The sequence below is a fragment of the Rhododendron vialii genome, chromosome 1a, assembly GCF_030253575.1.
Source record: "Rhododendron vialii isolate Sample 1 chromosome 1a, ASM3025357v1".
Lineage (NCBI taxonomy): Eukaryota > Viridiplantae > Streptophyta > Magnoliopsida > Ericales > Ericaceae > Rhododendron > Rhododendron vialii.
The window spans coordinates 35,258,954-35,276,362 of NC_080557.1; the positions used below are offsets into that span (position 1 = coordinate 35,258,954).

The 17,409-nt window shown below is 37.0% G+C and overlaps 1 protein-coding gene across 2 annotated transcripts; it reads right to left on the reverse strand.

Moving 5' to 3' along the window:
• Positions 1-2,748: 2,748 nt before the first annotated feature.
• Positions 2,749-7,427, reverse strand: LOC131307743 (protein phosphatase inhibitor 2-like). 2 transcript variants are annotated; one of them, XM_058334415.1, is made up of 5 exons: positions 7,283-7,427; positions 7,025-7,087; positions 5,431-5,552; positions 4,152-4,268; positions 2,749-3,164 (listed from the first exon to the last, which is right to left on the reverse strand). In XM_058334415.1, exons 2-5 carry the CDS (start codon positions 7,027-7,029, stop codon positions 2,935-2,937), a joined length of 474 nt encoding a protein of 157 aa, XP_058190398.1. In that variant the 5' UTR covers positions 7,030-7,087; positions 7,283-7,427; the 3' UTR covers positions 2,749-2,934. The 2 variants fall into 2 exon arrangements, with proteins under 2 accessions (XP_058190398.1, XP_058190390.1); XM_058334407.1 differs by having other exon boundaries at positions 4,152-4,325.
• Positions 7,428-17,409: the final 9,982 nt, after the last annotated feature.

The following is a 17,409-nucleotide window of genomic DNA, read 5'->3' on the forward strand; positions in this document are numbered from 1 at the left end:
TCGCCGTAGTCGGGTTCGGCCATGGCGGCGGCAGCGGAGTGGTGGTGATTGTGCCGTTGTTGATGGTTAATTGGGTTTTGGCAGTGGATTTGATTGCGATCAGTATTGGGTTTGGGTCAGTAGTGTTCTTGTTATAAGTGATGGAGATGAGGTAGATTGGAAAGGGGTGGCGCCGTCGTGGGGAGTAATTGATTGAGAGGGTGGAGGTGGGCTGCGCCGCGGCTGCTGGTGGTGGTGATGGATGTGGTTGTGGAGGTGACGGTGAGAGGAGCGGCGGCGGGTAGAGGAGGAGAGCAGAAATGGGAGTAAAAATGTGGTTTTTTTTTTTGGATTTTTTTTTCATCTGTTGTAGTGTTTTGAGGTGAAATACCACTGATACCCTCTATTTTAACGGACAAGAGTGACGACGTTAAGGGTGGGGACCAAATTGACACACATTTTAAACGTTAGGGACGAAATTGGACAAATATTTAGATTGAGAACGAAATTAGCTATTTGCTAATACTTTAAGGATCAAAAAGATAAATAAACCGAAAGGAAGGTGTTAATTCGACGGAGCATTTTGTTGCTGCCATGGCACTTTAATTATAGGCATAGTTAAATGGCTCCATTGTCCTCCCTAGCAATCAAAATTGTTTTGACTTCGCCTTTGTCATTTAGTTTTCCTAAAATGCCCCTTAGCAACTTTCCGTGTACATAGTAGTATTGCACAAATCCTCGACATAAGATTCCACTATCATAGAACCCCCCACAAAATCCTTTCTTTATAAATCCAGTTGATATGATAAAATAAAATAAAAAATACTTCCTCCGTCCCTAAATAAGTGTTCTGTGCGCAAAACTAGGCTTTCAAAAAGTTGCATTTGTTTCGTTAAAAAAGTTATTTTTTTTTCACAAATCAATAGATAGCAATGAGTTCTATTAGATTGTCAAAAAAAATTAATTTTTTTAATAAAAAATGTGCATGTTTGGTAAAGTCTAGTTTTGCGCGCCGACCACTTATTTAGGGACGGAGGGAATATGAATTAGGAAAAACTTCCCAAATCTCTACTTCGGCATAATGGTTTCTCCATTTTAACTCCTATGATCAAAAGGAGGAAATAAAACAACTCCTCCTATGCTACTAAGTCACTAAAAAAATTACTAAACACTAATTTAAGTTACGCTTTCATGGTCCATTAGTAAGACATTACCACAACCATTCAAAAACAAAATAAATATTTTCGTCTACAATTAAAAATGCATTCCATGAAGCGTCAGATAATCAGTAAATGTGTTTTCCGTGTACATTGCAGTATTGCACATATCCTCGTCATAAAATCCCACTATCATAGAACCCCACCCAAAATCCTTCCTTTATAAATCCAGTTGATATGATAAATTTTTTTTTTTGAATTACGAAGAACTTCCCAAATCTCTATCTGGGCATAATGGTTTCTCCATTTTTAACTACTATGATCAAAAGGCAAAAAAAAAGAGAAGAAGCTACTCCTACGCTACTAAGTCACTAAAAAAATTACTAAACACTAATTTAAGTTACGCTTTCATTGTCCATTAGGAAGACGTTACCACAACCATTCAAATCAAAACAAATATTTTTCGTCTACAATAAAAAATGCATTTCATGAAGCGTCAGATAATTAATAAATCTGATTATCATTTGTCCCCCCCAGACAGATAAAAAAAGTTGTGTTAAACTCATTTGTCCCATAATTTTTGGGACATGTTTTACTATTATGACCTAAGGCATGTAACAAAAACCAAAGTAATTTCAATGTGATAAAGAAAAGGAGTGAGGCGAGGATTATTGTATTTAGAAGTTAGAGTTTTCTTTTTTGTTGATGCCGATGGTAGTGTTTAAAGAGTCTCTTTTTTTCTTTTTTTCTTTTTTGTAGAAGAAAGAATTTTGATTGGGATCTTGTGATAGTGAAGAATCAAATTAGATTTGGTCCTTAGAAATTTGATAAAAAACAGTTATATCAGTAATGGAAAAGATATGTTTTGAGGCATTTTTGGAAAGGTAAATGACAAGGGAGAAGCCAAGCAATTTTAATTGCTAGGGACTAGGGAGGACATTCGAGCCATTTTAGAGCAGCGCTACAGCCACCACATGTCATGTGGGGCCCACTTCGAGCTCCGCACGGATGATCCAAATCGTTCAATAATTAAAAAAAATATCAACTAAATCTGATTTGTGTATGTACACGGATCAAGCTTCTCATCTTTGAAAAATTGGAAAAAATGGAAAGATTGGTTTTCTAGTGTAAAGAAAGATGAGAAGCTTGATCTGAGCACCTATACATATCGGATCGAGCTGATGTTTCTTGATGCCCACTCCGTTTTTTTTTTAAAATTATTGAACGGCTCAGATCATCCGTGCGGGACCCGAAGTGAGCCCACACGGCGCGCGGTAGCCAGCCACCGCATTTTCTGTTTTACCATTACCTGTAATTAATGTACCACGGCAGCAACAAAATGCCCCGTGGCATTAACAGCTTCCAGAAGGAAAAGATCTTTACGTTCCTTCTATGTGGAAGGATTTTCAACAAAGAAGATTAGTCTAATAAAGTGAAATTTTTACTTGGCATGGAGATTATTACGGCCTCCACACTCACCATACTGCAGTTAGCATCTGCAGTTGGCTCCGATTGAATCAATTTCCCTATTGTGTGTGTGTGTGAGAGAGAGTATTGACTACCTAAATTTTGATTCAAGGCAGCACCAAGGGGGATAAAAACACAAACAAGAGGACCCAATTTTCCCTGTGCATATGAGGAATTCAGTACACGACTGTATGTAGATCCACACATAGAATGAAATGTCAGTTTACAAGGGAAATTGCATCAGGAAGATACAGACTGAACGAAATTGAATGAATGGCATAAAACCAACAATTTCTTTCGTAGTATATTGTTTGGACTTGGACATCCGATTCTAACTTCCATTAGGCAGAGGATGAGAAACATTTTCAATGGCCTCGACTTCTGTAACTTTCACACCAGCTGTTAATGACGATGGCGAGTTGATCTTCCCATTGTTTTTCACATCATCCTCATCCGAAGATGCATCTTCGAGCGAGGAACCTTCTCGCCGGAGTTGTTTCACTTTTCGGAATTCATCGTAATGAGCTCGCCTGAGCTCCCTAAACCTTGTGCCATTCTTACCTGTTTGACGAACAGACCAAAATGTGAGACAAAAACCACCATCCATCAAATTAGGGCCATTTCCAAGAATTTGTAACAGCGCGACCTCTCTGAAAGAAAGGTATTAGCAGAAAAAAGGTGTTCACTGAATCTGGACAGAAGAAACAGGAATGGCAAATGGTGTGAAGAAATTCTACTAACAAGGTTGAAATCGCCCAAGCACTTCAGCTAATGCACTCCATTTTACAATCTTTATTTCTCCTAGTACTAGATGATCGTTATAGTAAGATTCCCCGGTGCCGACACATGGTATTGAGATCCTTTGAATCGCATGAGATAAGTGCACAAGACTTTGCTGTATACATGGATGATTGATAGAAGAATCATTAGCAGTTTGAGGTCCCTAAACCTCATACCAACCCCATCAGTTTGAGAATGCGACAAAATGGATGTGCATAACCGAAATCAGCACCCATATGTCAAAATTGGGATGCTATTTCCAAGAGTTTTTCACAGCATTCCCTCTTCCAAAAAGACAAAAATAACAGAAAAGCGACATATCTCCTTTAATTATCTCCTAAATTTTGAAAAAAAAAAAATGATGTCTTCCCAGGAATGAATCCATGACCGTAGCACTTCAAAGGCTATATAAGAGGGAAAAAATAGTGCGAAGGAATTCTATTAAGAAGATCGTAATCAAGTAAAATGATTATTAAAAAAAGAGTGGATTGAAATTCCTTAAGGAAAAAACTATAGTCAATCACAAAACTGGAAAGAAACTTTAACTAATTTCCTGCTTACGCTAGGTTAAAACCATGGATCTGTGGAGGGATTTATCAAGGAATGGTTAGTAGGAAAACCAAAGAATACATTTAGCCATCTCACTTTATCTTTCCCTTCCGGTCTATACATCCCTCCACAGAACCAATCACAACCTTATGGGTAGTATGGGTTGGTCAAAGGACAAGGAAAGTGCAAAACTACAAGAGAGAGGGTTACAATAAGAACCTTGACCATCTTGATCCGTAAGATCTGCTTCGTCATCAGATGATGTCCAGCCACCAGATTGCTGGGAGTTTTGCCCGCTAGAGGAAGATACACCATTCAAAGCAGAAGATATTGCTTCTGCATGCATGGAATCAATGCAATCCTCAAAACTACCTCTTATAGGAGAAAGAGATCCTACATAAAAATGAAGTTCAGCTAACAGTAATCAGTATATTTTAGTCTTGAAGCTATAGCATAGTCCACACCCAATATTTCTTTCTTTACTAACTTCAACATGACAATCCATCCACCAACCCCCATCCCACTGAAACATATATTTCTGAAGTACATCATGGCACAACTCATCACAGTAGAAGTCTTATCCCCATCTATTCAACCAACTAAAAACCATCCATGTTTACTATTCTGTTTTTATGTAAAGTTATAGTAATGCATTAATATCATGTCTTTGCCTCACAACATATCTAGATTTGTCATAGACGTATACAGCCAGGGTAGTAATTTTTTCCCTTTCGTTCCCTTTATTTTTACGTGTAGCTGAACTTGGATACCTAGCGGATGGATAATTATACAAGTACAAGAACATATGGCAGATTTGTTTTGTGAATTCCCAAGCATGGGCTTGGGAATTAAATGAAAGCTGACAAGCCACCTCAATTGTTACACAATAACCCCTCCACTTTTTCCTGTTGTCATCGCTGTGCCTGTGGGTAGGCTAGAATGGAGAGGGAACAATGAGGGAAGAGTCATTCTCGATAAAAACAGCATATTCTCTCTTTTTGTCACCATAATATATGGTACTTGACAAGTAGAGAAGCCCATGAGCTTTTTGGTTTCTTTAACTAGATCCATATCTACATGAAAGAAGGTGTCTGGGACTCGGTACACCAATTGACAATGTCTCCATGTCGCACCCGCTCTTTATATTGATTGTTCTTTTTAGCAATTATGACCATCACCAGGATCCTTGGAACTTTACTTTCAAATAACAACAAAATCACCTTTGAAGATTGTTAACCATGATCCTCTCAATTCATTTCACATAATTTCCTTGTAATGCAAACCACATCGCACCACTGCCATCTGAATCAACAGCATAAATGCAAGTGTATCTGTAGCGACAACACGTCACGGACAAGATGACACAGCTATTTTTAAAGGACATGACAACGGTAGTGAGTTAACAAGGACTAATTGCTACTCAGCTACTGTAATTGAGTAAAAGTCCCAAAACTGCATTTTACAAAAGCATTCACCGAGAAGAAATCAGTCAACATACCATCATCATCATCCACACTATTTGGGTGGTGATATGGTGTCTTGGGTTCAGTGATTTTCTGCCTCACAGGTTTATTTGCTTCAATCTCCCCAATATTAGCCTCATCCCATGTTACACGCCCCCTAGTAACCGAGTAAAAAATGGTGAAGTTAGCACAGTACAATCAAAACAGCAATAGCATAGGCAATTAGGCATACAGCCCTATAAGCCCATTGCCACTCCTTATAAGGAAGTACATACTTTGGTGCTTTCCTTGCCTTACAGAGCACCATAAGTCCATAACAATAGTGACACGCCTGATCAGGAAAGTGTTACCAGACTCAAATGACTCACTACATTTGTGAATGCAGGCTACAACTACAAGGGTGCCACTGTCCTACGTCAGCGTGTGAAGAGCTCGTACTTGAGCACAAAATTTCTCGGTCGATTGGGCTACCGGTAAACATTTTACAAGACCCGGGCCTGTGAAAGTGGTATCAAATCAAGTCCAAGTGTGTGACAGTCTTTCGACTATATGGACCTCATGTGGGCCAATCAGTGATAGGGGCATCATGAGACTAGGCGGGGGACTCAGAAAGGCCCAGAGCCCACCATCTAAGGGCCAATTCATGACTCGAAAATCTTGAATTTGGGTGGGGGGAAATGTGTAACACCACACAAACTGATCAGGAAAGTGTTACCAGACTCAAATGACTCACTACATTTGCGAATGAGAGGCTACAACTACAAGGGTGCCACTATCCTACGTCAGCGTGTGAAGAGCTCGTACTTGAGCACAAAATTTCTCGGTCGATTGGGCTACCAGTAAACATTTTACAAGACCCGGGCTTGTGAAAGTGGTATCAAATCAAGTCCAAGTGTGTGACAGCCTTTTGACTATATGGACCTCATGTGGGCCAATCAGTGATAGGGCTATCATGAGACTAGGCGGGGGACTCAGAAAGGCCCAGAGCCCACCATCTAAGGGCCAATTCATGACTTGGAAATCTTGAATTTGGGTGGGGGGAAATGTGTAACACCACACGTACTCACCATACACAGCACAAGCGATGGCCCCAAGTCAAGGCACCAATACGCGCCCCTTAAATAGAAAAGTTAATTACATTGATTGTAATATGACTCATACCTACTAAGTTATCTATGCGTTGCAGGATTGTAATCCAACTCCAACACGTCAACCAAACTACCCACTTCATCCTTTTCTGCAGTCTCTAGAATCATAGGATTATTTCTTAAGGGAGTCTTCTAGAGACATTAGACTGATAGACTTTTTTGGTCGTCATATAGCCTAGTAGACCAGTTTCTGGGTATTACAAAATGTCACAATCCAGATCAACAAGATTCATGTGATATAGGGTTGATACTTGTGACAGATTTAGGCTAGTGACTTAAGTTAAGAACCACCAAGTTTTGGCTCGTTGACACTTACATGGGAACACATCAATGTAAGGAGGAAACAACATATCCGAGGTAAAACTCACACTACGGACATGATTTTGTCTTGGGTATATAAGATTGTACAAAGAGTGGGTTTACTGTTTAGTAACCGAACAATATCGAAATCGAAATAAATATTGAAAGGCATATGACATACGCCATTTTGCAGTTCTGTGACGCTTTAAACCCCCCCAAACCACACCAAGTAGTTCCAGTTATCCTGAAACAAAAACGGATCCACTAGTTACTATTACAAACAAAAAGAGTGGAGTGACAGTCCACAATTAGTCATGCTCAACCACATGTAAAATCAGGGCCGGCCCTGAGCAGAAGCCATGGAAGCCACCGCTTTCGGCCCCCCAAAACAGTGCTAAAACGAAGGGCCCTTATTTGGAGGGGAGAGAGAGAGAGGTACCTGCTCTTGTCGTTCGTTGCCGGAGCCGCCGATAGCTGGGGGAGGGAGCTACGGTTCGCGCTGCCTCTCTCACTCTCAGTGTGATTGATGACCACAACTTATTTAGGGCTGAAAAATACGTACTCCCCCTTCCCATAATATTGGACAATTTTGAAATTGCCTGTTATTTTTTAATTATTTATATTTTTATTCATAATGTTCATGTAATTTTTAAATTTTTATTTAATAAAATTAATTTAAATCTATCAAATAAGATTTATATTGTTTATAAAAAAATATTAGAAATTAGTAAATATAAACAATTTTTTCATGGAACTGAAATAATGAAAGGTTTTTTGGCACAGAGGGATACATCCTTTTTTATAAATTCATGACCTCATGACTAATCCACACTTTTACAGCTTCGCCCTCATAAGGAACTCTTGCAATTCAAATTATGAGGATGGAGGGTATCTCCAATAGTAATGGCATAACGGAATTCAATATATATATATATATACTAGCAATTGCATAATTAAAATTGAATAATCAATTTTTTTAAGGATAATCAAAATTTGTCTCTTCATCTTTTGACTATTCATTTATGGGGTTGTTAAGATTAATAATGTGAAGTCCCACAATAATCATTTTTAGTTCATAATTAAAAATCCTTTTTTAGTATATATATATATATATATATATATATATATATATATGAGAGAGAGAGAGAGAGAGAGAGAGAGAGAGAGTTGAAAATAAATACAGTATAAGTGGGTGGGTCTATTGACAGTGATGAGAGGAGAGAGAAGAAGGAAAAAAAGAGAGAGTGTTGTTCTCATTCAATTTGGTTATACAAAGAGAAAATATTAGGAGACTTAAATAATCATCCTTAAACCTCATTGCATGTAATTATCCATCCAGGTCATTTTGAATGGTTATGATATCATCCCATATTTTTTAGAAACACAAATTTGCCCCTAGTTAAGCCGAAATGGAATGTTTATATGGCATTGAATTTTGAGACCTAAACTTAACTCCCAAGTCCTCCCGTAAAAATAGTAATTACCCAAACTGAAATGCCATAAATCTCGGGTAAACATTGATTTAAACTAAGAGCATCCAAATTGTAATAAACAAATTGGTATGGATAAGCAAATTTAACAACAATGTTAAAAAAACACCTCACATTGTAATAAGCAAAGTTACAAGTCTTTTAGCAAATAACCAAATTCCACCAATTCCATAACCAAACTTAACAACTTTTACCAATAACCAAAACTCAATAATCAAACCCAATAACCAAATTCAAAACTAAAAAACTAAAAAACACCCCACATTAGAATCGTCTCATCTAGAAGAATAATTTGGTGTGGTCGGGTGCATGATTAGAACTCGTTTGTAATTAGACATAGGTGCATTGCATATTATGGGGGTTTTTTTTATAGGGATGCAAAAATAACCAATGTGGAGGTAAAATTTGTTAAGTTTGATTATGAACTAAATGGAGAATCAAATGCTGACGTGTCACATTTTGATTATTGATTTTGATTATTCCCATTGCGGATGCTCTAAGTAATATTATATTTTGGATTTCCATATTAGTTTTCAAATCCTAGAAATCATGATCTCAAATTTCCGAGATATACATGATTCAATCCTCCATTGCCGTATAAAAGCTTTTGCCGAGATTTCCCATCAGCCTAACACCGCCCATCTCGCACTTGCCGTCCTCCATCGCCATCCCGTCGTCGCCGTCCTCCGTTGCCGTTTCAAAGCGGGGACGTCGAAACCCCTCCATCTTTTTTCGGAATTGAGTCACTACCCACCATCGAGTTCCGCCACTCATCCTGATGCCCGTAGAACAGAAGCAAATACTGATGGTGTATTCTGAAATGGGTAAATCATTTCAAAAATTGATTCATATTCTTAAATTATTTTTTAGATTAAATAATGATATATTTATTTATTTTAATTGTATTACTTTTTTCGATTAAATCATGGTGTATATCTTCAATCTAAAATGGGTATTCGAAATCATGTAGTTGGTATTCTAAATAAATAATTTTCGATGTAGATATTTCATGGTGTATCTGTATTATCATGGTGTATTTTTATCATCACCATAAGAGCGTAAAATCATGATTTCATGAAATATGAATCGATTCATATTTTCGAAATATGTCATGAATTTGCAGAATTACCAATGAAAATATGATCGATTCATCACGTTCTTATGGTGAATGTGATACACCATGAAATATCAAGGTTGATCATGTTTTTTGGCTGAAATTGATCATGTTTTTTTGCAAATTCATAGTTAATCCATATCTCAGAATTTTTTTTGCAGATTCATGGTTAATCAATCATGAAATCATGACGTATCGTTACGTTCATATAGTGAAAATATGAATCGATTTCATGACATATTCTCAAAGTATGAAAAACATATGGTTTAAATTGGTTTTCGAATTAAAATTAGTTTATGAAAATATGAAAAAGCATATGGTTTAAATTGGTCTTATAGTGAAAACCATATTTTTCATATTTCGAAAATATGAAAAATATAATTTTTGAATTTAAATCAGAGAAAAATAAAGGAGTTTTTTTTATTATTATGAAAATTTTAAATTTTGAAATCTTCTTTTGTAATTATCTCCTCTAATTATTGTGATTTATCCCACTAAATTAGGAAATGGTTTATTCCAACTAAATTAGGAAGGCAATATACACACATATATCTTATTAAAAGGATAAGATAGGTAATTCACCATATGAAAGGATGATATCATAACAATTCAAAATTACTTGGATGAATACTTACGTGGGATGAGGTTTGAGGATGGATATTTAAAAACTCTGAAAATATTTCTAGTTTGGTTATCTGAAAATAAAAATTTGGTTATTGATTAAATGATTGCTACATTTGGTTATACCATTGTGAGCCATTTTTTTTTTTATCAACATTGCAAACTTTTCAAACATTTTTGGTTTTGGTTATACCATTGGAGACACTCTAAGTTTAACTATGGATACGGATTTTGGATCACCTATATTTCAATGATTGAATTTGAGCAATTATCGATATTGGAGTAAGTTGACTTTTTACACGTAAGATTTAAACAATATCTTGTAAATAATAAAAAAGGCTCAGATGATCTATGTGGAACCTAATGCAGATCCCACACATGGATAGATATATTTTTGAAACTAGAAAATTGGTACCAGTATCTTTTCCCTTGAGAGTTATTAATGTCTTGTTTGGATGGTGTTTTGAAAATGTTTGAGTTTGGTTTTTGGGTAATGAGCGGAGAGAGAGATTAAAGTAATAATTGGAGATATGGGTAATAAGTGAAGAGAGAGAGAGAGAGAGAGAGAGAGAGAGAGAGAGAATAATGATCGGAGAATGGAAAAAAAATGAAAGTAATGATTAGAAGTAAGGGTAATGAGTGTGTTTTAAGTTGGATTTTTTTTCTTCAAAATACCATTCAAACAAGGCATAACACTATCATGTCCACATGTGTCTCAATTGTGTCCTTGAGTCATACATACGTCTAGAACGTGGCTATCGGGAAAATATTTGGGCAATATTTGCCTCTTTTAACAAAAATGCTACAGGGACCGAATTGGGGGACCGAATTCGGACCGACGGCCGCCGGCGGGCCGTCTCCGGCCACCGTACGGCCGATCCGAGCCGTCCAAAAATTCTAAAAAAAAAAACCGAGGGGCCCCACGCGGGAATCAACGTCATCCGAGGTGTGTAGGGTGCTTGATCGGAGCACCCCTTTTCGTGTGTATATGTATAATATACATATACACACGAAAAGGGGTGCTCCGATCAAGCACCCTACACACCTCGGATGACGTTGATTCCCGCGTGGGGCCCCTCGGTTTTTTTTTTTAGAATTTTTGGACGGCTCGGATCGGCCGTCCGGTGGCCGGAGACGGCCCGCCGGCGGCCGTCGGTCCGAATTCGGTCCCCCAATTCGGTCCCTGTAGCAACACTCCTCTTTTAATTGGTTCGCACACAATATTTTAATGAAAATGATTTTAGAATTTTGATTGAGCTATTAATTTTCTTTCGACAGTTGATCAACAAACTCATATTTTCTTAAATTTGAAAAAAACAATCCTACACATATAATTTTCCCTTATTCCATTAACAGAGTTAGCTAATTTTTTATTTCATATAGATGAGGGGGTTTGAATGAGTGATTTTCAGCATTTGGGGGTCTTCGCGTTCAAAACGTATAGATGAAGGGTTTCCATGTAATTTTACCAAAATATAATCTATCTATCTATCAATATCCTAAGAGAATGTAGTTGAGCTCTCAATAGGCTCTAAAACCCCAATCCTTATTTCCTATATTTTCCATTTTCTTTAAAAACAAAAAACCGCACGTTCCCAAAAGAAAAAGAAAAAAAACCACGTTCACCCCTCCCTCTTACAAACAAAAATCCCACGTTCACCACTTTTCCCATTCACCCCTCCCTCCTTTCCTCCTAAAACACCTACCCGTTACAAAAAAAAAAAAGCACTCCCACATTCACCCCTCCCTCCTTCCCTCCTAAAACACCTGCCCACTAAAAAAACCCCACATTCACCACTTTTCTCTTCTACTATTTAATCTCCTCTCATGCAACTTCTCACCACTTTTTCCATTCTTTAATTAATCCTCAACAAGGCAGCTCCTCACTTTTCCTCTTCTTTAATCCTCATCATTTCTGTATTACTCAAAAGGGGAATGTGGGCTCCCCCACCAGTGCGCTCGAGAGTCACCACCCGGATTTTTGAGATGGATGATCCGAAAAATCGAGAATTTGTTTGAGGGAAAAAAGGGCTTTGGTCTAGCTAAAACGTCAAGATTTTGGATCCGGGAGCCACGTTACGAGCGGGAAAGGTTTTGTTGAAAAAACACCCCACTCGCCCAGTAAAAACCGGTCTCTACTAAGCATTTTAAATGGGGGATTTAATATCATTTGCAAAAACTTAACTTTAAAATATGTACGGGAAAGGCACACTGGATTAAATATAACATATTGGCGTGCTTGTGGTGCGAACTGTACAGTATGAAATGGATGAGCAATGTACAGAAAATGAAATAACAGCATTACAGTAGTCCGCCAATATCATGTGAAACACCGCACAAGGACTCGGATATGTCGCACGGTGTAACTAAAACACCGTGCGATGCACCTGTCTACACATTCCAGCATCAGTTCGCTTTTACATAACAAAACAAACCATAGGCCCGCAAAATAGTTTTTTAGATTTTCCGAATCTCTGAAAAATGATTTACGAGACCCTTTTGTTCATCTCCTCATGTAAAGCAATGTTAAAAAGCTCTTTGAAATGTTATAAGATTTAATAAAATAAAAAAATAATTTTTAACATGAAACTTGACTATGGAATGTACCTGCACAAAAAAGCAATAAACAGATTAAACAAAATAACATAAGAAGGAGTATGTACAAGAAACAAAATAATGCACTGTATAATACACTACGTCGTGCGGTGTTGTAAAATACCGCATGATATAGCGTATCCAGTGCAGAAATTATTTTTTTGTACTTTTTGAATATAAAGCTCGTTTGAGACCCAAACTCAGTATAGAAAGACCGAGAAGAGCCTTGATCGGTTCCCCTCAAAGCTAAACATGGTTTAACCCAAGAAATTTGTTTATACCTTTTGATCGAATCTTGGATGTGCCTGAAGATGGAGGAATGGAAGTTGATTTGGACTTGAAATGCTTGAATGGGGATTGAAGGATGTGAGGTTGTTTGGATGTTTTGAGGTGGAAGTCTTTCTAAGTCAGTAGTTTACTGAACCTAAGAGAAGAAAATTGAGATATTTTTAGAGAGAGTGAGAGTCTATAAAATGGCAGAGTAACTTTATTTGGAATTGAAGGGGTACTTTTCAACTTGAGAGGGATGTATTTATAGGCAAGAGGGCCAAGGATGATCAATACAAAGAGGGGAGGTGGCTTCTAGGCCGAATAAAGTTTATTTTCTGCACCTGTAGGCGTGGCCGACAGCTTTTTGCAACTGTCAGAACTTTTCCCCGAAACACTGCGCGACATAAAGAAAAATGTCGTGCTGTGTTTCTAAAATGCCGCGCCCCGTTTTGAAATGCCACACAGTTTTTCGGGACAACTCAGCACACTGAACTTCGCAGGGCGCCCCGGACACTCCCGAACTCAAATTTGGGCGTGGTTTGAAGCGTTGGAAAACTTGTCGAGTCCTCTTTCTAACCCAATTGGTTTCACTCAAAGACATTTTATATTATACATTGAAATGTGTGCCCATTTTACCGTCAGTGTGTCATTGAAAAAGTTATTTTTGACTAAACAAACGCATTTTTCTCTTTGCAATTGAACCGGGGGCCACCTTATATGTTTGGGAAGGGGTTTTCTTGAGGTTTAGAGAAGGAGTGACAAAGGAACAACAATCAAAGCCTTGAAGATATATTTTTCCTTATTTCATCATCAGGGAATTTAAAGATTATTCGGAGGCCCAAATTGAGGTATCTACAGTAGTCTCTCTTTAACGGAACTTAGGTACCATTGCTTGGTATAAGTGACGTTAAAGATTAGACATCCCAATCTATCGCTCTCCGTTCCAGAAAGCCGAATAAGTACTTATTTTTTAAGAAGGCAATTTTAAGCTAAAAAATAATGGGCTTATTGAAATCTAAAACTATGCAATATGGATCTTGTTTAAGAGATCTCAATGAGATCTTTAATACGGTGCAAAAAAAATTAAAATTTTATTTTTCGTTTACATTATTTTTGAGTTTGAAAATATGAAATAAGTACTTATTTTTTAAGAAGGTGTTCTGGAACTGGCAGTTAAATGCAAGAATGCAATAAAGGTGGTCACGCTCATGGAGCTGCCAACGTACCCCATTGTAGGGATCAGACCAACGTAGTTCAGTTAGGACAATGCAAGCAAAGAGAGTCCCGAAGGACAAATTAAGTAGTAAACTTGAGAAGATTGAGTGCTTGAGTGCCATGAAATTTCTTGATACAAGTCATCGGGGGACTAAAATTGAGACGAGTCATCGGGGGACTAAAAATTGAGATGAGTCATCGGGGGACTTAAAATTGAGATGAGTCCTCGGGGAACTTAAATTGAGGTGAGTTCTTAGGGGACTAAAAATTGAGACGAGTCCTCAGGGGACTAAAAATTGAAACGAGTCTCAGAGGACTAAAATCGCGACGAGTCCTGGAGGACGAAAAATGCGCCTTTTGACCAAGGCATGGTTATTTTGACAGATTTTAATACTTAGACGGCGAAGAGACTTGATTTTTTTTTTGAAAAATGAAAAGCTTTAATTTTCATGAATTTTGAATTGAATTTTGGAATAGTTTTAACTTGAATTTGAATAACTTGAATTTTGAAAGAGACTTGAATTGAATAGCTTGAATTTTGAACGAGAATTAAATTTGAGACTTGAATTTTGAAGAGCTTTGAATTTTTGAAAGTGGCTTGAACTTGAAGAGCTTGAATTTTGAAAGAGACTGGAATTGAATAGCTTGAATTTGATAGAGACTTGAATTTAAGACTTGAATTTTGAAAAGCTTGAATTTTGGAAGAAATTTGAATTTGATTAACTTGAATTTTGAAGACTTTGAATTTTGAAAGAAACTTGAATTTTGAAAAAGACTTGAGATTGAATAGCTTGAATTTTGAGGGGGAGCTTGAATTTTTTTTGAAAGTGGCTTGAGTTTTGGAAGAGACTTGAAATTTAATAATTTGAATTTTGAAGAGCTTGAATTTTTGAAAGAGGCTTACATTTGACGTTCGATTGAGACAATACATGAATGATGATGCAAGTTGATATGTCATAGAATGTCATGTGAGCATGTAAAATCAATGCAAATATGACAAAAGTGAGTCCCGACTCCCACGTACATACTCCATACTCTCAACTCTCATGCCACACGTTCACTTCCACTTCTTGACTTCCATACTCCCATGGATGGCACAAATTGTCCACTTAAAAGCAAAAAAGGAAACGAAATGTGCACTGCTACTGATGTTTTAGCTCATGGTTAAAATTTGTTAGCCTCTTGCTTCCACCGCACCTTCCACCAAAATTTGTTAGTCTTCATTTTATAATTACCTACTGACAACAACAGAACTTAAAATTTTTTATCAATTGAATTATTCACATTCCGTCTCATAATGCTGCTTATGCTATTTTCACTCATCTATTATGATTTCCCTCATTGTAAAGTAATTGTGTTTAATGTTCACATGCTACCATTATATTTTTTAATAAACTAGCGTTCAACCTGTTTTATGCACGGGCAAAATAAACCCGTTCAAGAGTTGTGCCCGTTTGATGCACGGGACAATTAATAAAAGTAGGTTCGAACGGGCACAACGCTAGAATGGGTTAGTTTTGCCCGTGCATAAAATGGGTTGAACGCTAGTTTAGGCTAAAGAACATGTTACGACTTACGTGGAACTAAAAGTTTCGAAAAGATCACCAAATTAGGTGATGAAGGGCTGTGAAATGGTTCGAAATACAAGAGAAACCTTCGAAAGTCCAACGAGTGTGAGGTGGTTGACATGTTTCAGAGGGCAAGATTCTTTTACACAAATCTTGCACACGTGATGTTTGTGTAGCTCAGCTCGGGTTTCTGAAAAAACTCTTATCAATATCTACTTGAGCTGATTTTTATAAGGAACCCATAAAAATGTGTGACCCGAAATCATCTGGGAGTGTTGGTGAGAGGGTGGGAGCTTTCAAGTTTCAAGTGATGGTGGTGATAGTTTTACATGCAGAAGAAGATGCATGGATTGGCACAACAATGGAGAGAAACGAGGAAAATCAAGTTGAGTGTAATGATCCGAATTTTTGACCAATATTTTTTTTATAAAATTAAATATTTTATTAGAAGTCTTTTTAAATGTCAATTTTGTTTTCTTTTTATAAACGAATTGATTGGTTACTAAAATGAAAATACTAAAATCCTATTGTATAATTATATATACACATGCACGCATCTATTAATCCTAGAAGCCTAGCAAAGATTTACCTTCTCCTCATTTAAAACCTAAGAGAGCTTGTACTTCCATGATCTTCTTTCTTATTCTTCAAGTCTATAAAATCCTAAGGAAATCTTACAAATCTAGCTATGATCCTAGGAAATCTAGTTATGATATGTGTATATATATGTAGAGATACGGAGAGAAAGAGAGATAGGAGTAGATTTTGCAAATTTTGTACTCTTGATCTTCTAGACTTAAAATCCTGAAACTATAGCAATAAAACCCTAGGATTTTTATGTACTAAGAATCCCCTAAGATATGGAAATCGATGCAAGAGAGAGAGAGAATAGAGCCGAGAGAGAGAAAAAGAAGGGGAGAGTTTTGATTTGCAAGATTTTGCTCATAAATCTTCCTTGTACTTCTTGATGATTACATAGCCATAGATTTAGTTGTACTATATGATTCTTGTTTTTACAATCTAAGACTAAGAAAGAATAAACCTAGTGTGTGCTAGTATGTATGTGCCGAGAATGAGAGGGAAATCATGGGAGAGTTGGATTCTCACATGAATCTTGTATTTTGATATCCATGCATAAAAACTCTAAGAACTAGCCATTAAACCCTAGGATTCTCCCATAGATTCTTATAAATTTTTCATTAAGTTATATGTACTTCCAAATCCCATGAATCTAGGAAATTAAATGAACAAGAGAGAGGGAATAGCCGATTGAGAGAGGAAGAGAGAGAGAGGAGTTCATGCCTATAAATACCATACCAACCTTCACCATTTCACCACACCTCACTTCTCATTCCAATTGTTAACTTAGAGAGAGAAGATAAAAAAGCTTGAGAGTTTATAAACTAGTGATGTTTTGGATTAATTGGTGGACTAGTGGTGTATTTAGTCGGAAGGTGGAAAAATGTTTTAAGGCATTGATTCGTAGACGTAACGGCTAGGTATATTTGAGATAATCCGAGGAGTATACAATATACTTTCCACTTCCGGAATTTTTTATTCACTCTTCTTTTTGTACTTATTTGATTATCTCGTGATATTTGTTTAATCTTGTAGATATTGTTGGAAAGTGGAATAATTGGTATTGATTGTGATGTTGTTGCTGAGTACTATAGAACTATTTAGTACAGGGATC